The sequence below is a fragment of the Carassius auratus genome, chromosome 50 (genome assembly GCF_003368295.1).
Source record: "Carassius auratus strain Wakin chromosome 50, ASM336829v1, whole genome shotgun sequence".
NCBI lineage: Eukaryota > Metazoa > Chordata > Actinopteri > Cypriniformes > Cyprinidae > Carassius > Carassius auratus.
In genome coordinates this window covers 9,351,709-9,375,559 of record NC_039292.1, presented here as the reverse complement: position 1 = coordinate 9,375,559, position 23,851 = coordinate 9,351,709, and the positions used below count along the sequence as shown (strand labels likewise).

Genomic DNA, 23,851 nt, shown 5'->3' with positions numbered 1-23,851 from the left:
AATAGAAGCACGGGATGAGCGCACGCCCAAAACAGAGAACACACACGAGCGCGCGCGACCGTTCATTTCTCACCAAACATTGCTGCCAGTCGCTTTAAAGTTACTCTCTGGTCGCAGATAGGCATTTTATAGCAGGCTACGTTTGATTTACGTGCCATGCTTCAGCTACTAACTCGGTTCTTAGATTTCACCCGTTGAATCCCGCCAGCCCAAACGAAGTGGAGCGCCTACAGCGGCACATTCAAGCCTTATGAAGATTGTTGAGGTAAGTGTTGCGTGTGCTAACGGTTTTTAGTGCTCATTCGGTTTCGTACTACAGGAATGAGTAGAAATAGATCCTCCAGGCGACAAATTTGAGTTTCAGAGAGGTCAGAAAGTACAAATGTCCGAGTCTGGACTGCGGTGCTGAGGAGAAGTGAGTGAGGAGAAAGAAATTGTGTGAAGAAGTGGAAACGCTGTCAGTATCGGGAGTTTGGTTGGCAGTTACTTCCTTTGTTTTACTGTAGGGCAATGATATTGTTTAATTCGATGTGTTGTTCAACGGGAAATGATGAATGTCACGTTAATGAGTTGAACAAGCCGGTTTTCTAAGCATCTGATGGACTGAAGTCTGACTCGGCCCGTTCTTCTAACCGTTCGAGCAAATCAGCGTTTTAAAATGATGCTTGTGTGTTTATTTTCAACTGGTTTAAAGGGATAGTTTGTCTAATTATTGAATTTCTGTCAAAACTGTGCATGACTTCCTTCTGTTGAATAGGAACTTAAAAAAGAAAAGAAAAAAGGAATCGGTAATTCACCATCTTTTCCACCCTAAAGTGAAATTGAATGGTCTGCAACGAAAATCGCTGAGAGTTACCAAGTTGTCGTTTTTGGGTGTACTGTCCCTTTAAGATAATTTATTTCTTAATTCAACATGAATTTAAATTCACAGTTTTTTGTTTGTTTGTTTGCTTGTTTTTTTTAAAGAGCTTAAATTCTTTATTGCTGTCACAGAAACAAGTGCCATGTGTGCTGTTCTGTCTGTTTAACAGATGCCACATCCATCACTGTGATGTTCATGATATAATTCAAACCTTTTCAGAGGTGTGCTTCACTGTCTCATACAGATGGCTTTTAAGGCAGAAAGAGACATTCTCCTTTTTCATTCCGTGTAGAAGTCTGAGTCTGAAAGGGAAGATTTAAGAGATCTTCACTCTGATTCCTTTGAATTATTTCTCTGCAGGCTGCAAATAGGATGGTGACATGCCCTCACCCGCTTCTTGTTAAGAAATAGATGTGTTCAGAGAACAAGACCTTCTAGCACATGTTCTGTGCGTTTTTCCAAATAATAATGATATATAACAGAGCAGATAATATCAAAACAGATATTTGACAGTCTCTTTGTATCCTGTCCTGAAAACCTTTCAAAAATAATTTTATTTTTAGAGGATATAGAAGCAGAAATGTGAAGCTTATACAGTGTAAGAATTCTTTTTTGTAAACAAAACGTTTGAGTACATTTTACAAGAAGTAAAATAGTAGTTTTATAAAACACTTAAATTAACTCTTCTGCTAAAAACGTATGCAGTATTTGAGCTGTAAATTTGTTTCAATAATGTATTCTTATAGTCGTTATAGGGCAACAATGTTATTTCATGGTAAAGTCTTAAAATTTGATATGGCTTTACACTAAAATCATGTTAGCAAATTTTTTATTTTATATCCAATGTCTAAACTATTGAAATGGTGAGTACTTTGGCTCCACGCATTCACTTAAATTGCTGTAGATTAAGTTTAACTTGTACTGAACCCAAATATTCCTTTAAAGTCTCTTTATATGGCACATCTACCATGTCTCTTTTAAAAATTTAAAAAGAAGTTTAAGTTTAATCTTTAATCTGGTTCATCAAATATTCACCCAGCAAGTGAATAATGAATGTCAGAGATCTTCTTTTCCATCACAATTGAATTTATTTGATTGGCTGCACAACATTTAGTCATCATTTGACCACTTTGTGTAGTAACAGTTTCTTCTGTATTTCACCCTGGTCTGCACAGAGGGTTATTTTTCCTTTCACTGCCATAGAAATGGCCTATATTATAGCCTCCTGAATTCTGTGGAAATATTACTTGTGGGACAACTCATGCATTTTTTAGCATTATACTAATGGATGTTTGCTGTTTGTGGAGGCCGGAGAGAGTCGTAACATTTTAAAACCACCACTTAAGAAACAGAAATCACTTTGGTTTCTGTTTTGGCGGTTTGGCTGCGTTTAAGATGAAGGGATCTCAGTTGTTCTCCATCATACACAGTAAATATGTTTGTGATGCATGCGTTTTGAATTGGCACTCTCTTTTGTTGCTTAGTTTTTTACATGTAGACCAGTGCTTGAAATGTGGGCCGATCACGCAGTATCTGCACTAAAGCTGTTTATCACCAGCAAAGTCACAGTACGATACATATCACGATACAGAGGCCACGATACGGTACATATCATGATACAGGAATGCACTGAATTTCATTTTCCTGATCATTTTCCTGAATATGTATTTTCTATCCAATTTGCTGTATAATTACATAATTTTAGGCATATATTCTTATATATGGAATTTAATATTTATTTTTTCCAATATATTGCAATATATTGAAAGCGGCAATCATTTGTATATTTTACAATATATTATATAATATATGTATCATTAATATATTATTAAATGTATTCAAATGTATAATATATTAGAAAATAAAAAGGGAAAATAATATATTAAAATTTATCACAATATATTTTAAGAAATATATTGGTAAATATATTTACCTTTCGTAAGGGCAGGCACAGCAAATTATTCAGAATTTTTTTTTTTTTTTTAGAAAAATTGTTCAAGAAATTCTTAATTTTTGTTAATCTGTAACTATATTATTAAAATCTCACAGGGCTCTATGGACTGGTGCAAGTTATTGACTTCTGTAGTACTACTACAGTAATTGAATGACTTTACAGGCATTTCTTTCTATGATGCATGTTGTGTTCAAAAGTAGACTAGTAACATAATACCTATTTATTTTCTTACAGCTCTGCATTAATTACTGAGACAACAGTTCAGTCCTGCTTGACAGAGTATCAACATAATATTTTGTAATAGTTGCAGAGAATCCAAACTAGAATTACCACTCGAACACACAAACACACGCACACATACATATCCACACTAACAGAAGTCTTCAGTAGATCTTCAGCCACACACACTGCTCCCACACAATATTCCTCTGCGAGCCTCATGACAGAGTCTGCTGTCTGAATGTTGAGGACAAAATGCATAGGCTGCAGCGTAGGTAGGAGCCCCACGTGTGCAGGGGCCCTAGATTGCCCAGACTATTTTCTTTTATTATTTTAAATTTTTTTCAGGGGGAACAAAAAAAAGTACCCTTATTGGCCCGTAAGAAATTTTAAAGGAGGATTCATTGCAGAGTGTCTGACAAAATTAATGTCTTGTATTGTAGAATCCATGCTCAGCACCACTGATAGTTGGCATTAGGGCTGCACGATATTGGGAAAAAAATTACATTGCGATATTAAATTTTTCTGCGATATATATTGCGATCTGAAATCTAAAAAAAAAAATTCTTACAAACAAAAATGGGGTGAGCACACTTACATTCTCATTTTAAATTATTTAAACATCGACACCATCGTGTCAATTGATTAATATGCGCGAGGGAGAGAGAGCAAGACAGTGCTCGTGTTGTTTGAAGACGGTGAGCGAGCGTGCTCGCGCTCTCTCTGGCCCATACAGTTAATGAATTACGGATCAACTATGACAGCCTACATCGCAAATCCTGTGATGTGTACTATCGTGGATTCGTACATCGCGATATCGATGCTTAAACGACACATTGTGCAGCCCTAGTTGGCATGATCATTAAATCGAAACCAAAAGTAAAACACGCACGCGCATGTGTGTGTATGTGTGTTTGTGTGTGTGTGATATAAGAATGGTTTAGTCAACTTAACAATTTGAGTAAAAATTTTAAATAGACATTCTGTAATGCTGTAGAAGGGTCAAGATTGTTACTTAGGTGTCAGAAATATAAGGGATATTATATTGGATTATGTATTATGTCAAAATGATGATTTGAATTGTTGATAAGGTCAAGAACTTTTTGAGGTGGGACAGACCAAAATCCCCATATTAGCGGGGAATATTTTATTTGTTTAGTCAAGTTTAATCAAGTCAGCTTTATTTATTTTTTTACGCCTTTCACAATTAAAGCAGCTTGAAACAATGTGATGTTAATAAAACTGGCTACTTTTATGCAACTAGCTACTTTTCATCTTTATGTTAGATAACAGTGCTTTGTACAAAGAAATTGGGAATTTGTGTCTCTAATGCATTAAAAAATTAATAGGACCCTAAGTGTGCGTCAGAAACAGATTTCCTACCATTTAAAGCCATACATTCAGATGGCTCATAATAACATAATTAATAAAGCGACTGAAGATCAAGCATAATGTGATATGTTTTCCGTTGGCATGGCAAACCAACATAAAGAACAAATACAAATCCATGTCTTATCTGTTGCAGCAAAATGTGTTATTGTGTTAATCCATAAATTGCACTCCTTTTATTTCCATTTATAAAATCATTTCAAATCTGCTTTTCTTTCTCACTAGTTATTAAGGTTAAATGATTGAGGTGATAAACTTAGACCAGCAGTTACAGCAATGTTCATCTAAACTCATCATGTTCAGAGGACAGACAGCTTTGGCCAGGAAGGAGAGGGAAAGAAGTGAAAAGTCTGGAGCTGTTGTTTAAATATCATCCTGAGTAAACATTTGTCTTTTGGAGAAGCGTGCCACTGCACACTAATATTAGTCTGTAATTTATTTCCCTCCAGGGCCAGAGCACCTCATGTGTAAGGGAGGTCAGCATATGGTGCTGAGCCGTACGGTGTGTGTGTGCATCTGGTGTGTGAGAGGGAAAGAACTGGAGTTGTTAAAACACAGTCTGTATTACATTGTGAGCAAGCAGAGTGTATTTCACGTGTGTATCGGATGAGTGCACGGGTGTGTGTTCGCCCCAGTGCAGTGACTGATGTAATTTACTCTGTCACAACATGAGGCCGGTCCCAAGATGAGAGGGGAGAGAGGGAGAGCAAGGCACACTGATGACGGACCTGTCAGCACTGATCATTTTGTGTGTCATGTGGAGCTTGGTAAGAGACGAGAACCTGTAGTGCTAGAAGAGGTCCTGGATGAGAGTTTCCTCTGGGTGATGGTCATGTGTTTAACCATGATTTGGCCACGCAGGGTGTGCTTTTGGATCAACATCAAACTAACATGGTAACTTTTAAAGGAATAGTTCACACATAAATGAAAATTTGCTGAAAATGTACTCCCTGAGGGATGGACCCTGAGTCCAATCAATATGTAGATGAGTTTGTTTCTTCATTGGAACAGATTTGTGGAAATTCTCTGCAGTGAATGGGTGCCGTCAGAATTAGAGTCCAAACAGATGATAAAAACATCACTATAATCCACCTTACTCCAGTCCATCAGTTAACATCTTGTGAAGGAAAAAGCTGCATGTTTGTAATAAACAAATCCATCAAGATGTTATTAACTTTGTCTTTAGAGTGTTGTGCCCTTTCCCAAATCATACCCTAAACCCTTGTGGTCTTCCTCTGAATCCGCACTTTGATGACGTAATGTCGGTTTGTCTGTCGGGTAGAAGTCTGCTGCTCCTCAGTGCAGGCTCGGCAGAAGTGCAAATCGAGGGCATATAACGGCCACAAAAGGGGTGCTTGCAAGCACCCTTTTAAAGGCTAAAATGATGGATGGGACACACTATGGTCTTTTGGACTTAATGGACACGCGTGTGCACATGGCAGCCATTGTAAGTCCACAAGACCGAAGGTGCACATGAAGTGTTCGATTTCGAAAAGGGCCTTAAAGCTGTAAAATTGCAAAGATTAAAGTGCCCCTTTTATGCCTTTTCGAATATTACCTTGACATGCTGCGTGTCATGTAGTTGTATGTGAACATAAAATATCAGCAAAATTGTGAAGCCAACAGTGAAAGATAAATTAAGTTATTGTCTATCAGAAAAGAGAGTTGGCCCGCAATCACCTAAACGAGTCGTCAGGAATTTGAATCTTATTGTGTTACAGCTCTACATCATGAAGTTAACAATTAGCATTATGTCTGCCCACATTAAATGCACCAACTTGGCTTCCCACAAATACAGTAAAATGTTCTGATGCACTATTCGAGAGGTGCGCAATGTGCTCCCTTCTTAAAAGCACTGTGAGATGGTGACATCAAAAGGAGGAAAACACACCAAACTTACAAAAAACATTAGATAAACACACCCAGATCAAATAAGAGTTCAAGCAGTTAAGTTTGATTGCGTTTCCCATACATTGATTTATTTGTGGCGGCCTGCCACAATATCAAAACTGACCGCAAAAAATAGATTTTCCTAAAGTCTTTGACTTCATCATTGAACAGACATAAGCACTGTGTGTGTCAAGGTCGAAACCCAAAGCAGGTGTTTTTATATCACTATTTCTGAAGGAAACTGGCTGTGTTCAGAAAATCATGGATGTAATTTCATTTCATCTTGTCTGTAATGCCTAAGCAGAGTTTGTGAGCACTGGCTCAGCGCTTTTTTGATTACAGCTGTTACTGGAGAAACATATCTCACCCGCTATACAAGCGCCTCCTTCTGGCAGAGAATGAATTTGCATATATGCCTACACAAATAGAGTGCAAGGCATTTTTTTTATAAGCATGTTTTTGTGTTTTGCTTTGGTACTGAAACTGGAACCGAGAACCATGGATTTTCACTGGTATTAGTACCGAGTACTGAAAGTTTGGTGACAACACTAGTAGACCAATCCAGAGACAGTCTCTACAGTTCTGGACCGATCTGACCATTCACAGCAGTGAGGGCTCACAGAAAGGAGGGGTTTAGAAAGACCGATTCTTTTAACTGCTTCACACAACTCGTTAACGAGTCATTTAGAAATTAGGTAAAATTAAATCAACTTTTTGCAAAAATAATGTTCAGTGTTTTTTGACATTGCTTACATGTAAACATGTTTTAGGAGACTCGAACCATATTAGCAACCTTTAAAATGGCATAATAATGGCACTTTAAAAACCCAAACCCAAAGAGATATTCTTTATAAAAGTGAACGCTCAGCTACATCTTCTTGAAACGCCTCGTTCAAACACGGCCGCACATATCTACATCAGTGTGTGGGAAGATTTGCATAACACCACCACAAATGTATAGGCAAAGAAAGAAGGCGTATCTTTTATTCTAGCTGTAGTATTGATGCCACCACCATGTTGTGGAGATGCTGTGTGTTTCATTGAAAAAGCCAAACTACTTTGTTTAGCCATCAAAAAGAGGACACAACTAGAAATCAGTGGTTAAGTTTTATTTACAACTGTTCTTAAACTGTTACTAAACAGTAGAACCCAAATATTTGAGTGTGTGTAGCGCATTTGAAGGAGGAAAGTTTCATCAACCTGGTAAGGGGTGTAATATTTTCATCACCTGCTTGAGGGTATTGGGCCAATCACAATGCACTGGATAGCTGGACGTTTTTCAGCATTTCAGAAAGGCGGGGCATAGCGGAGCAACAATAATGTACAGTATGTGGAAAATAATGTGTTTTTTTTTTCTGCCTTAAAATGCTTAACACATTGCATTACACCAAATACACAAAATATTTTTTTTTTGCAAGGTCATATGACCTCTTTATACCATTGCTTGCATTTAAAATACGATTCCTCTATTCATAATATTGCTTTCTCCAAAAAAAATAAAAAAAATAAATTATCTTGTCTGAATTGGGAGAGAAAAATGCACAGATCAAGCACTGTTTATTAGGGACAGTCCAAAACAGTTGTAAAAAAATGTTGGTGGTTTTTCATGTCAGAGAAGATGCTCTTTTAATATATTTTATTTACATTTTTTAGCCAGAAGTGACATTTTAAAGTTAAAATGCTTTAATTGTCATGATTCTGCCTTCATGTCCTGACTTTTCTCTAGTCTTGAGGCAGGATCATGACAGACCCGTGTTTTGTGTACAAGCACATGGCCTTGTCTTTGGGCCATGTGCTTGTGTTGTCTCGTCCCCTTGCCCCGTCCCCTTGTTATCCTAGTCTTGTCGTGATTGCCTTATCTGTGCCACCTGTTGCGTCTTAATTAGTTCCCCTATATAGATCCCCTAGTGTGCTCTGTCTTTTGTCGGTTCGTTGTTCCTCATTGTGATTGTTTCCAAATTGTGAGATGCGTTTCTACATGTACCTGTGAAGTATTGTTACTCGGTGTTGCTCTTGGAAGAAGACGTTGTGAGACCTGTTATTGTTTATTTGTAGTTAGTGTTCTTGTGTTTCGAGTCTCTGTTTATCGTGTCTTGTTAAGTTATTTAGTGTCTACCCTAGTCATTGTTTTCCCCCTCGTGGGTTTTGTTTTCCCCTTTTTGTATAAATAAATCCTGTGTTTAGTACATCCTGTCTGCACTTGAGTTCCTCCTTACCCCTCCACATAACATTAATAATGGATTTGTGTCTTAGAGTCATGCAGCTTTGAACTTCACAAGGCTATAATTTATAGACCTGTAGTGTGAACTATTGTGATGTTTTTATCAGCTATTTGTACTCTCATTCTAATGGCACCCATTCACTGTAGAAGATCCAGCGGCGGTGAGCAAGTGATGTAATGCTAAATTTCCCCAAATCTCTTCCCATGAAGAAACAAACTCGTCTATATCTTGGATGGCCTGAGAGTGAGTAAATTCTCAGCAGAGGTAAATTTTTGGGTGAAATTTTTAACCACACTTACATTTAGAAGGGTATGATGTTTAGGACCAACAATAATCTGAAGATGTCCTGCTTGAAAACATCATGGTTAGGCTAATAGTTAGTAGAATGTTAAAAGGACCTGGGTGAGAGCAGTGGCAGACAATATCATCTGGAGACTCACATGGGGCCGGTTACTATGGCAGTGAGTCTCTTAGGATGTTATGGGATATATGCTCAGCAGGTTGTCTCTTCATCAAATTAGATGCCATGCTTAAATTGATTCAAACGGAAAAAAGGACTGTTAAAAATTGTTTCATTAAAACATTTCTATTAGGATGTAATGCATATCTCTATTTGTTTCTCTGTTTTGCCATGGAATTGACATCCTGTGAACACCTGAAAAGAGATGATGCCAACCCTGAGACAACATACAGAACTACCAAATTTTGCTTGATTTTGAATTTTAGTTTGATTGCAATGTCTAATAATTGCTGTTAATAATTTTGTTCATTGTCTGTTTGTTTAGGCAAGTTTGTTTATATAGCACATTTCGTACACAATGGTAATTCAAAGTGCTTTACATAAAGTAAAAATCATGAAGAAAAATAATTTCAAAAATAAAACAAGCAATTTAAAAACTTTGAAAATGATAAAAAAATACTTATTTAAAATGAATTTAAAACATTTATAAATATAAAATTATTTGACACAAAATACTGTGAATATGTAAAATACAGTGCAACCAGTTCGGACATCACACTGTGCTCATTCAATAAATATACAGCTGAACAGATTTAAGAGTCTTAACAGTTTTAAGTCTAAATTTAAATGTGACTAGTGTTTTAGCATATCTGATCTCTTCTGGAAGCTGATTCCAGCTGCGAGCAGCAAAGTAACTAAAGGCGGACTCCCCTTGTTTTGTGTGAACCCTTGGTATTTCTAACTGACTCGATCCTAGTGATCTGAGTGCTCTGTTAGGTTTATATTCAGTGAACATATCTGCAATATATTTTGGTCCTAGGTCATTGAGTGATTTATAAACTAGTAAGAGTACTTTAAAATTTATCCTAAATGTAACTGGGAGCCATTGTAAGGACCTGAGGACTGGTGTGATATGCTCAGATTTTCTGGTTTTATTCAGAATCCTGGCAGCAGCGTTCTGGATGAGCTGCAGCTGTCTAATGGGAAGGAAGGAATCTTTTTGGGAAGGCCGGTGAGGAGCCCATTACAATAGTCCACCCTGCTGGTGAGAAAGGCATGAACAAGTTTCTCCAAGTCTTGACTGGAAACAAAACATCTAATTCTTGCAATGTTTTTTTTAGATGGTAGTGTGCTGATTTAGTTCCTGCTTTGACATGACTACTGAAACTAAGGTCTATCTCCAGAATCACACCAAGATTCCCTAGAGTCGAGGTATGCATTCACCTTGAAAACTTCATCTTTTGTTTCCAAATGCAATAACTTCTATTTTTTCCTTGTTTAACTGAAGAATGTTATGGCACATCCAACTATTAATTTCATCAATGCATCGGCAGAGGGAGTCAATGGGGCTGTAGTCATTTGTAGTCATGTACTTAAACTGACAGTCACCACTGATAAGCTACTACTAACTATATTGTAGAAACTGAATTTTATGAAAAGCAGCTTTGAAACTATTTGTATTGTGAAAAGCGCTATACAAATAAACTTGAATTGAAATTTGTATATCGATGGGTACGAAATCCGGTATCAAATTGGCCCTGGGGCAGAATTACCTGAGTATTGAAGAACTCTGATGTTAATGGTTCTGCTGTCTGTACTGAAGAGTTTAAGAAAACGCATATTGTGATGACCGGGGGGGGGCTGAGAGCCGTAGGAACGGAGCGAGGCTGGTGGAGGACAAGGTCTGGATTTTATTTTGTGTTTTGGTTTCGGTTTCTGCGCAACAGTCATCTGCGAGGGGCTGTTGCACTGTTTTGTGTTTATTTTGTTGTTCAGATGTATTTGAATGTTGGCAGGTTCCCGCTTCCTTCTTTCTGTGACTAAGTGCATTTTTACTATTCGCAATTCAGAAGTGAGATCGCACTCACTCGGTGGAGCTTCAGCACTACAACATGAAAGTTTAATTATGTTTAGAGGAGAGAACTAAACATTCAGACATCTGCTCAGGCTTTAGTCCTGTGTTTTATTTTATTTGAAGCAACCTAAGAAAATAATAATAACTTTATAATGCTCGCCTTGCACTCCTCTGCGATGCGCGACCATGACTTAATGTAATACGCAATTTCTGTTTATAATGCATTTACAAATATATATATATATATATATATATATATATATATATATATATATATATATATATATATATATATATATTTTTTTTTTTTTAGAAAATGACCGATCATTTCACTAGATAAGACCCTTGTTCCTCGTCTGGTATCATGTAGAGCCCTTTGAAGCTGATGAAGAATAATCTGTACCTCATGACATGACAAGGCGTTTTGTAATAAACAGATCACCCTAAATCCCAGTTTAACAATCACGTGGTGTAAGTAATTACGGATGGGTTATAGTTATGGATTATGAGATATATGAGACCTGTCTGCAAATACAGTGCCAATGTGTATGATTTCTGAAACCAAAATGGGTGGGCATAGATTTTGGAGATGAGATGAAAAAAGAAATTAAGGAGATTTTTGAGGTTCATTCTCTTTTTACAGGTTATTCAGTATATGTATGCAGAAAGCGGCTGATGGTTGAGGGTCCTGTGTACACATACCTTCCTTTGATCCCCAAGTAATCACAGCCCTTTCTCCATCATGTTCTAGGAGCGGTTTACTTAATGAAAAAATGCTGTGATCTTTAAATGAAAAGGCTTTGGCGGGTCTCTAATCATTAATCCATGCAGGTTAATATCACACATGCCTGGGAATCAATACAGTTCTTCCCCTAGAAAACGTTTTATTCCCTTTTTTTTATTATTATTTTAATCTCAAATAAGGTTATTTTCAGCCTTTCCTGTATATTGCATATAACCCCTCAGTTCACTAGGAATACTCAGACACAAAAATTTGTTCCTTTCAACTCGTTTAATCTTGATTTTGAACAATGTATTTATCGTTTAATAATTTATCCTAATCAAATATTCTTACATTACATATGTAAAACATTTTTTTTTTTTTTTTTTTAAGTGTTGCTCAGGTACATATATTTTTCATCCACACAAATAGTTATTTTTTTGTGTTTAAAAAGTGTTAATTAAGGTTATTTTATATAAATAATACAAGGTGTGTCTCATTTAGAAGGCCACGTCCTCTGGAGGTCGCATCCTCTGGAGGTCGAATCCTCTCTAGGATGCGTATATGGAGTGTCCTTCACCCTGGGATTAAACGAGACGGCCTTCGTAGGACGGACGGAAAACGAAACAGGAAGTATCACGTTGCTATGCCAACACATAACGTCGTTGCGCTCTCACACTTGTTTAAGAAAAAAAAATAAGGAAATTATTTCTAAATCTGGAAAGTAATTTGAAAAGAAAATGTTTTTATTTAATGTAATACAAGGGTTAAATAATAATTATTTCTCGCCCTGCTAGCGAAGTACTGTTAAACTGTTAAAAAAAAAAAAAAAAATCACTAAACACTTGTAATCATGTTTACCACACTTGTAATTCAACTTTTAAAAAATGAAGAACTTTAAAGTACTTACATTTAAACACCACATCGCTTGTGTGTAGATCTGCCGCCCCCATTTTTTCAAATAAACAACGGTTATTAATGGCGACGCAAGGGATTGTGGGTTATTTGTAGCAGCGAAGGATACACCTCATGTATCCTTCGAATTCCTGTGAAAAAAGGACGCATTCGAAGGTCTCATTCGGAGTGTGCTACTTGCTTTTCTGAAATGAGACAACCACGATGACGTATGCAGCCTTCGAATGCGACCTTCGGAGGGCGCAACCTTCTAAATGAGACACAGCTACAGTCACTATTATGATTATTAGTAGTAGTAAGTACAGGGCTCCAAACAAAAAATCGAGTAAGGAGCCACTGGCTCCTATAAGAAAAAAAGGGTAGGTGCCAAATGATTTTTTTTGGTGCCACAGAATAAACATGTTTTATGTGTTTTATTTAATTTATTTATTTTACATTTTTACTTTTTTTCAATCATACTGACGTGTTTATGTCTCATCTTTTCTTGACTTTATCAGCATTTTAATCCATCTTGTAGATGACCTGGGAATGAAGGTTCACTTAAAGTGGGAGCTAAATGTCTTTTCCAACTTGAAATATACAGTCATGCATTGTTTATTACACAAAATCTGTCCCAATATCATGGACCATAAGCATCACTTGGCCCCTGAGTATAGTTTGGGGTCCTCCTCAATGCATCCTGCAAATGTTGTCATACTCTCTTAAAAATAAAGGTGCTTCATGATACCATAGAAAGAACCTTTTTTTCCTGTCTAAATGGTTTCATAAAGAACCTTTAACATTTGAAGACAATAACAGATTATGAAAAGGTCAGAAAGAGATTGTTCTTCAAAGAGCCTATGACTGAATGGTTCTTTGTGGAACCAAAATTGTTCTGTGAAGAACCTTTTAAGCTCCTTTATTTTTAGGAGTGCATGTCTTTCACACTTTCAGTCTGTTTTTCTTAATTAGTAAATTTAAATTTTATAGGAGGAGTTGAATCATGTAGACAACAGGTTAAGTAAAAATATTAAAATTCAATAGCTCATAAATATAGCAAAGTGCTCCTCATTTTAGTTATTTTTCTAGCTGACTGATGAGCTTATGGACACCGAAAGGTTACTGAGGTTAATATTACATTGCAATGTTTACAATCTTTACACGTTTTCCGCAGTTTGAAAGTGTTGTACTGTAGAATCTCTTGTAAAATAGCCTACCTTTTGATGTTAATTCATGTTCATTATGTACTCTAGTAGTTTAAAGAGCAAGGTATGATAGGTTCACGTGCTGCTTGAACTGAGGCACTACTTGCGATCCCGCCTGCCACTAGTGGCCGTTCACATGTCGCGTCTTTTGTGCGCTCAAGTTCGTTATTTCAAATGTAGGCGCGCGGTATGCGTGCATGCTCATAATGGAAGCGACGCACTCGTTTTTTTCCAGGTGCGCCCGCACCGCATCGAGTTTAAAAACATCTCAACTTTTCAGAATCCTGCAAGCGCACCGCGGGTCATGTGACAAGAACCAACCAATCAGCTTCATCCTTTTCAGTACCAACGTTGAAAGCACAGCCAAGATGAAGGAACAGCTGATCATAGCTGTATATAGATAGCCATTTTTAAATAAATTTAGTAACAGAGCTACTGCAAGCGATTTTTAGTGCTGCAAATCCATTTATTCTTTTCTGACATTTACGCCTTTTCATGGAGAGAGCAGCTCACGGTTGCTTAGCAACGGCAGACGCCTCAGGAGCGTAAGAGTCCGAAGGCTTTTGGGAAAAAATCAGAAAGCGGCGTGCCTAGCGCTTTCCACGCATTTTTAGCCGCGATATATGAACGGCCCCTTAAAGAGCACCAAAACTGTATTTATTGTTTGAATTTTGTTATGAATTTGGAATAATTTTAAAGCTGATATTTTTGTAAATTAAAAAGTAACAAAGCACAAAGCGATTACTGGATGGCAAGTGCACTTCAAATAATGAAGTTCATGCATTAACAGAACACAGCATGGATTAAGATCTTGTTAAGAAGAAGCCTTATGATTATAAACGAGAACTGTTAACGATATTGCTAATATCCACACAGATGACAGCTTTACCTGTTGTAGTTTGTTCAGGTTATGAACAAAATAGACGCTGTTTTTCTGCACTTTCTCTTCAAGTCTCCATCATTTCTCTCTCGCACGCGTTTATCAGGTGTGTGTTAGCGCTGCTGCACGGCAGATGAGGACTGTTTAAAACTCTTTTTCCCACTAAAACTTCGATGTGCATTCTCTCAATGCGCGAACATAACAAAAGATGTGAATGCAAAACAATCACGAAAAAAGGCATTACATTTTTTAAGAGATAACATGTAAATACATAGTCCTAGTCGCCAGTGGCGACCTCAGCAAAAACTTCACTCGCATTTTAATATTTATGGTCGCAAATGCGACCGTTTTATTTGCAGTTTGGAGCCCTGAAGTAGTAGAAGTAGTAGTAGACGGTAAAACTTTTACAGTCATCAAAATATTAAAATATTAAATGTTATAAATATTATAAATAATACATATTAATAATAAAAGCAACAACAGCAATAATTTTTATTATTAAAATTGTTAAAAATAATTATTATTTGATTAAGTTTTATATTGAAGTCATCATTTCTTTTTTTGCAGGTTTAATACCCCCAGGTGTACCTACACTGCTGTTTGGGAATCACTATCCTAAAACCCTGTATGATTGAAAAGCATGAGCTGTGAGTCATGCATGCCGCAGTATCATTTTTATTCAGTGTGAGAGAATCACTATAATGAGACATCTTTCATTCACTCCAGTAATACCTAAGGAAGTGGGCTGGAGAATATTTCAAGGATAAGCTATCTTCTCCTTTGATGTAACGTATAGAAGATAAATGCACAAGTGGGCATAAAAGCAGACTTTTGATAGCCAAGTTAATAATGCAAAGGAGTCTCATATCTCATTTATATAAAGATCAATGGATTTCTGTCTGTGCAGCGAGAGTGATTTATTTCACCATTTTGATATGATTAGGGAGGAAAGGTTATTGTAAAATCAAGTCATTTGGGTAAGCGTACTGTGGGGATTTTTCACTTTTCATTTACATTTACATTAAATATCAGTAGAAAAGGGTGGTTTTTTTCTAATAAGACCCAATCATTGTAAAAAAAAAAAACTGATTCAACTTTTTTTTTATTTTATTGCAGATGCTATTGTTCTGATTTAGACTGTACATTTATCCATGCTTATTGATGTTTCGAGTTTAACCAGTAAATAACCTAAATGTTCAGTAGATACTATAATCCACTAATCCAAAGGTTTTGATGTCATTGGGTCCTCTACACCTTTCAGAAAGCTTTAAAGACTCTTTTTGATGATCAGTGAGATTGATTATATTGTACATACTAGGTTAGGATTGATTCTAATTATATACAGAAAAAAACTTTATTTGACAATTTTAATTGAACTTATAATTTATCACAGATAGCAGATTTTGTTTAGTCTCTCAGTTTTTATTTTCTTGAAATTACTAGGACAAATCTCAGTTCTGCAGTGCCAGTTCTCTGAATAAAACTACCTGAGCATAGAGAATCATCAGCGTGTACTAAAATGATTTTACCTTGGAAAGGGAATTGCTACTCAAAAAAGCATGTGGAGATAAATTTAGCTTTTTTAATAAGATTACACTGAGATTATGTTGACTAATTAATGCAATATGATTGCTATGTTTGAACATTGTAAACTGGATCAATGGTTTTAATCATTTCTATTTTCAGAGTACTGATTCAACAGGGTAATAATTGGAAAAGTGAGGTATAATATTCAGAGAAATTATGAATGTGTGTTCAGTAAGGAAGGACATGGAGTGTGGGAGAGAGATGTTGGGGAGCTTACAGTATTGATTTGCGAGTATGTCCTCCATCTGTCACTGTAATGAATGTTAATGTGACACTACATGGATTGGATACACCAGTAGTTTAAGAGTCAATGCTCTTTTTAACTTCCCTTTACTAGGAATGAATCTTTTGCAGAACTCAATTTGCAGCTGTAAATGGTCCACTTTACATCTACACAGCGTTGCATCTTTTGTAAGGTGTCCAGCTGTCCAGACAAGTGAGACAAATTTGATGTTGTCTGTTTATGTAAATACACAGATTTAATTTATGATGGGTAATTGAGCACATCTGGTCATTGCGAGTCTGTGATGTGTTTACAACTTCCAAATTTCCACCAAACTGCAATCAAACGTGATTGAAACAGGCCAATGTGCTGTACCTGAATTACTATACTCAGTAATTAATAAGCATTATCAAATGACTTCAGACTTGAGAGAACAATCATAAGTCTAACTGTGCATAAATTAATTAATTGCCGCATTTTAAGAGACATTTTTATTTTGTGATTTTTCATCAGAATGTAATAGCTTGCTCTGCCTCTCAAATTACTCTCCTTTTTGACTCACTTTACTTAGTTTTCAAATGTTTTGATGTGGTGAACCGCCCAAAATGATAACAATGTACTGTACGTGTGTATAAAATACATTAAATAAAACCCATCATTGCTACTTGAGATGCTTGCTCAAAATAATTGTGATTATTCTCTGACAGATTTATCTCAGATTTCTGACTAGCTTTTACAAGGCAGGATCTTTAGGAATTTTTATTTTATATTCTATTCTGTTCTGTTCTGAACCCCCAGACTGAGTTTGAAACCCCTTCAGTCTGACCACATGGTAATTACAATAACACTTCTTTGAAGAATAACTTTACAATGATCCAACCATCTAATTTCCACACTTCACATGAAAATTTGAGTCTTGACTAATGGACAAATAAGATATTGCTTAATAGAAGCAATAATTATTATTAACTGTCATAGTGAAACAAAATGCCCTTTTGACCTGGGTTTAAATTAGAAATATAATCACACTGGTGATAGCGCTGCTTTCATTAGCAGAAGATCCTCTGGCTCTAGTGAGGAGAGCAGCTCTAAATTGCATCCACAGGTTTCCTTGTGCTACTCAAGACCTTTTCAAATCCCACTATCATACAGGTCAGGGATCAGCAATATTCTGGGACTGGGGTAATGGGGAAGTGGTCCAATCCAGGGAAAAGCAATCAAGCCCAGATAAAAGGAAAGGGGGTGTCCATGAAGGAGCAGGTGCATGGGGTGTTTTTTTACTCAAAGCTTTTGTTAAATAAATCTAACCCCCATCACCTCTGTGATTGCCTGCGAAGATGCAACTGTACATATCAAGCTGCAATTTTGGTGTTTTTATGTGGGAAGATGATAAGGCTGGTTTCCATCTGACAAAGGCTTGATTTTCGGTTTTACAGTGGAAAATGTGTCACTTGCTCTTAAGTGCTGAATGGAAAATGCTTTCAAACAAATACAAATCCAAAGCACATGAAGCTACAAATGGTTTATGTAATTGCTGGGCTTTGATTTATTCTGATGACACGGGACATGTCCCACTTGTCCCCGTTTGTCCCATTTCAGAGGTCCTCAATACAATATTACTTTTTTTTTCTTTTTTTAAATATCCTAGAATTTATAAATTTAAAGTGTATTTTAAAATCCTGCAAATCAGTGTTTAGTTAGACTTATCCCAAATTGGGGAACATGTTTGCAAACCACATATAAAATGAATGGAAAATAAAACACCTCATGCAAAATTTAGTTTGACCTCTTGAAGTTGACTGCAGTCATTTTCTGAAGGTTAAGCACTTCCTTTTACTATTTGTTGAAAATGAGTTTCAGGCCCTGTTTTGCAGTCTATTTGAGAAAAAATACCATTTAATGTGGATTTAATGTTATTATGCACAGTCCTATTAATACTGTTAAAAGCAAATTAATTCACATCAGTCTATAATTTCTTCCTCAGTGCACCAGATTTGTTTGGTGTTAAGCTCCGCGAGGCACAATCTGTGATGAATGTTTGTAATAAGAATTTATGTTTGTGTGGGTTGGTTGATTCAGGCGGTCTAATCTCACAGAGTGAAGAGGATACACGTATAACAGACAGCGCAAGATGTTTAGTGTAGGCTTCAGGTTCCCTATAGGCTCAGAGCACATGATTCCTTATGCTGTGCTCACCTGCTGAGAACAGCAAACCTGGCACACACTCGACACACAACTGTGCCTCCCCTTCTCTCTTTCCTATTCTCTGTCTTGCTTCCTCTCTTGTGTGAAATGGGATCTTGCAGTCAGCAAAATATTCATCAGATAGATCTGCAAAAAACACAACACACTATTAATATAATTGCGCATTGTAGTACACGAGATGCAGAAATAAAAATGTACAATTGCAGATGGCACATTGTCCTTTTCATCAATTTTTAACTGACTGACATTTATAAAAGTTTTTAACAGTTCTCAACCGCTAGAATAAATGTTATTTTTGTGCACACAAAACTAGCTTATCTTGCAGAAGTAAATCAGTCATGTGGTTTTTCTTTGTGTGTGCGTGTGGATGTTTAGGTCTCAGCGTCAGGGCCGTGCCCCACAGGCCGTGATGTGGGTAGAGTGTAGGGTGCTGGAGGCTGGCTGTGGAGGCAGAAGGAGGTCCCTGCGATCAACGGTCATGAGACTCCCCTTCTTCTTTTGGTTCTTGCTGCTGTTAGGCGCTGGAGGTCTTCTTCTGCTGCACCTACAGGACCTCACAGAGACACTGCAGCAACAAAACCAAGGTCTGTCTAACATCTTTTTGAGATGTAGAGTTCTGCTTTTTCTGTTTTCATTGTTGAAGAAAGTGTCCACACTATAAAAATGTCTTGCCTGAAACATGTTTCATGTGATTGCCTCAAAATGAAGTGCTTTTATTCAAGTAAAATTTGTGTTTTTAATTATGGCTAAATACATCTTGCTGTTCACAAAGTTCAACAGAGATAAATCAGAGGAATCAGAAACACTTGTGGAAAACAATTTTACATACTACCATATTTTCCGGATTAAGTCGCACTTTTTTTCCTAGTTTGGCTGGTCCTGCGACCTATAGTCAGGTGCGACTTATTTATCAAAATTCATGAAACGAGAAATGAACCAAGATAAATGAACCAAGAGAAAACATTACCGTCTACAGTCGCGAGAGGGCGCTCTATGCTGCTCAGTGCTCCTGTAGACTACACTGAAAACATAGAGCGCCCTCTGGCCGCTGTAGACGGTAATGTTTTCTCTTGGTTCTAAATAATTGCTACTTATAGTCCAGTGCGACTTATGTTTTTTTCCTCATCGTGACGTATTTTTGGACCGATGCGACTTATACTCAGGTAGTCTGAAAAATACGGTACATACTACAAGATAGTAACCATTCGACTAAAACATTAGAATACTTAATTATCTCCTTAAAGCTTAAAATTTAAATGGATTAATAAGTTGTTTTATATGTATATAGCTTTAAAACTCACTGTGTCTTTCCTGTTGAGCCATCAAAAGCTGCTAATATTGTTTGTTTCCATCTTGCAACAGAGGACAATTGTTAGCTGAGCATAGAAACTCATGAGAATGATATATCCTGAATGCGAGAGACGCAGGGGAGATATTGCAACATTGTGTCTCAGAAATGTGGGTCAATGAAAAACTCTACAGAAGGTCTTAAAAGGAAATTTGCCTGTCACCCTCACTGCTGTTTGTTGATGCAGAATTAAACCTTTACATATTAAATTTACATATCAAAATAGATATGCTGAGAATTCGCATTCGCATCGCATTTTTATTGTAGTAATTCCCACAGGGACATCTTAAAGTTCAGTTTTAATATAAAAAAATAATTTTAATACATATAAAACAGTGTTTTACTGTAAACTGTTTATGAATTGTCATTCCTGACAGAGCATTCCCTACACATCCTCATTAATTGATTATCCTTGAGCTAAAATGCTTGACAAGACACAAACAATTTACGTAAAATTACATTTAAGACATTTCTTGCCAAAAAAGTAGAGCACTTGAGCGCATTAGAATCTAATTAGGGAATGACTAAGCTGAGATAATCGTATCTTACGTTCCTATTGCCTGAGGGATTGTGTAACCAGTCAGTATGGGGAGAAGCTAAATACCAGTTCAGTAGTGCCCTGGAAAGGGAGTCTATTCGGTTTCATCTCTCCTGTGCTGATTGATCTGTCTCTCCATACCCTCTGATCCAACCCGCCCAGTCAATGACAGCTGTCTCTGTGGACTCTGAATCATTGGCAGGGAAACTGCGGTTCAAACTATGTTTTGGCACTGTGTTACATCACTTGCTCACCACAGCACTGGCTGCCACAGTCTTTTGATTTTTTTTTTATAGTAATGACAATCCTTTAGTTAGTTAGAGAACAGACACTACAACTAAAAACTGAACATGGCTGCTCAGTGCAGCATGCTGAACGGCAGTCGCATCACAGATCAGCAGCAGCAGTCAGATTTCATTTATCACGTGAGGAGAGTGAGATGAGCTGATCGACAAGAAGAGTGAGGTGAGACAGACAAGACCATGGTGGAAGATTTAGTTTAGAAATTAAATGCAAACGTGAACCTAGCTACTTGGCAGTATTTCAGGTTTTGAAAAAGACTTCTGCCATTATAAAAGCGAAGGAAAGCAAGGAATAAACCCAACAAACCCCTTCCCCCAGTGATACCAGTATTACAGGTGTTGACACACATTTCCTCACTGTCGCAACCCTAGCACAGAGGTATTTCAATCTGATGAGGGCTTGAGGGGTTTTCCTATTTTAGAAGAGAAGATACTTGGCAAAACACACACATAGTTTACAGTGTTTTTTTTTTTTTTTCAGAAAAGCATATTGAAATGTTTTTGGAAAATAAATGAATACTTTTTTTAATCAAGGATGCACTCAATTGATCAAAAGTGAGAGTAAAGACGTTAATGATGTTTCGAATGATTTCTATTTGAACTTTCTATTCATCAGAGAATCTTGCAAAATATTTAATTGAATAAATATTCACCTTTATTTGCAATTGCTCTAAAACCAAAACAAATGGATTAAATATTATTTACCATTTCCATTATGTTAAGGTAGTGTAACTTCGAAGAAATATCTTAAATTGCGATGTATTTGTGCACTACTTTTTTGTTTTTCCCCAAAAAGTCATACTGAATTTTTGAATTTCTAAAATTATCAGTAGATATGACTCTCCAGTCCTACTGTATAATGCTAGCAATTATTTCAGAGCAGTTACAGTCAGTGGTTATACACTTCATAGTATAATGATCAATTATTTTCATTCAAATACATCACCAATAATGCATTACACAACACTTTCAGCAATTGAGAGGGTTAGTGAAAAAAACTAATGAGGAATTTTGAGTGTCTGCTTGAATATGGGCCAACAGAAATTGAAAGAAATGCTTTGGGCCCTGGAGAGGCCATATCTCTGCTCATTAAGACTGATGCCTTGTGCATGAAAGAGAATGAATTGCATAAGACTTTGGTGTTAACTATCCAATTACAGCTGTGGTTGTTTCAACAATTGTCTAATTTGCTGTCTTGCTAGAATGTGCAGTTCTTGCATTGTTTACTTATACTTTGCTGATGTGTTTAACAAGATGTGGAGAAATTAAAACACACCAGGTGTTTTCTTACATAGAATGGGACATGTTGTTTTATATAGAGAGGAAGTAAACTGACATTTCCTAAACTCAGACATTTAATGCTGTGTTTTAGGAAGTCCAGTCTGAACCTTTTAGCCCTATTCACAATTATCAGATCAGTGATGGACACTCCATTATGAGGGAATTACTACAGAGTTACATTGATACCATTGCAAAGTGCCTGAGCAAGAGTTCTCCGCTACCAAAAAAGAATGTGGTCAGTCAAAGGCCAGTCAATTGTATTGCTTTCAGACAGTCTATTGCAATCAATGGGATTATAAAGAACTAAAGTACATCATAGCACATGCATTTCCGACCATTCCCTTCACCTAATTTGATTGCCAATGAGCTCACTTTGCACACCACTTAAACAAGATCAATATTTGTTTACAGCCCTGCTAGATTTACAAGGCAATTTGGAGCAATTATTCAAGTCAATTTTAACCCAACCTCTGCAGAACATTAACAAACTCCACTTCCCATTTAGGGTATCATTATTTTCAATAATTTGATGAGTGCTTAACCTTTAACCCATACGCATCTGCATGAGATGTTTCATAAGTTAATACCTAATGTTTTTTAAAAAAAATTGCGGGTCAAGCAGTCAGAGGCATCATGCCCATTCAAACCGAGGGGCGCACGTGCCCCATCAGATTTTCGTACCAAGTGGATTTGGAATGCAGCTTCCAAAAAGAAAAGTAGCAGAATAAATTTTTTTATAATTGATACAATCACACAGGTGTGATGTGCAGCACATCTCTAGCTGCTAAATTCAAATCTGCATTCGATGGCTGGCCCTGAGACAGACACGTTTTTAAAGTACTGCACATTATAACCAATTGCACATGATTTTGTTGAGTTTATGAATGCAATGGCCAATCAGAGGCGTTTAGATGAGTTTTGTTCACTGTGCATGTCGCTGAATTCTGCTCTCTGGTAAATGAACTCTCTCATCAGAAACAATGAAGTGCATATGTGCGTATGATGTAAGTGAGGTATGCATTTCACAGTGTAAACAGCTTCAGTTAATATAACGGGAGTTTTTGAGAGTGTTTGAACTCTGGCTAGACTGAAGTCAGTAATAATGTGAATATTATTTGCTGTCTTTCTGTAGGCCTATAATGAAAGTGTTGTAAATAGTGACTTAAAATGTTTTTATTACATTCACGTTAAATACAAAGTCAGTCATATTAAAAATCTGTTATGGCATGACACCCATATCTGGTAGGCCTACCTAAATAAAAAAAGATGTGTTTTAAGTTTAGTTAACAGATTAAGCTAACATAACTCTACTTTGCCCATCGCAATCTATTTTGTGATCTACGAAGGTGTAAAATACATTTACTACACATATTTGAGAATCAAGATATTTCATGACAGACATTTGCCACAGAAATGCTCTGTCATATGTCCAAATTATTATTTTAGACTTTGGTCATTTATAGATTCATGGGAATCCAACAATGTAAATAAGTCAAAATTCATGAAATAGCATTAGACCATAATTTGAGTGATCACTGCAAAAAATTTGTTTATATATATACAGTACAAACCAAAAATTTGGACACACCTTCTCATTCAAAGAGTTTTCTTTATTTTCATGACTATGAAAATTGTAGAGTCACATGTGCATGTCCTGTATTTAATTTAAGATGTTTTCAATGTAGAATAAACGCAGCTATTTAACAATTTGTCATACTGCTTGTTAAATTTGTTAAGTCGTATGACACGAAAGTCAATTAGTATCGCATTATACAGTCCTTGCAGATTGGTAATTTCTAAAAGTGTCCTTACTGTG

General features: G+C 36.5%; 1 protein-coding gene across 2 annotated transcripts in view; it reads left to right on the top strand.

Annotated features, from left to right (window-relative positions):
* LOC113066910 (carbohydrate sulfotransferase 8-like) overlaps window positions 1-23,851 on the top strand; it is a 46,519-nt gene continuing 22,668 nt past the window's right edge. Inside the window, exons 1-3 of one of the 2 annotated variants that reach the window (XM_026239034.1) lie at window positions 9,994-10,041; window positions 10,118-10,208; window positions 18,942-19,150. In XM_026239034.1, coding sequence (XP_026094819.1) covers window positions 18,976-19,150 — 175 coding nt within the window. In that variant the 5' untranslated portion in view covers window positions 9,994-10,041; window positions 10,118-10,208; window positions 18,942-18,975. Of the gene's footprint in view, window positions 266-9,993; window positions 10,042-10,117; window positions 10,209-18,941; window positions 19,151-23,851 lie in introns of those variants that run through there. The other variant, XM_026239033.1, reaches the window with a different exon arrangement.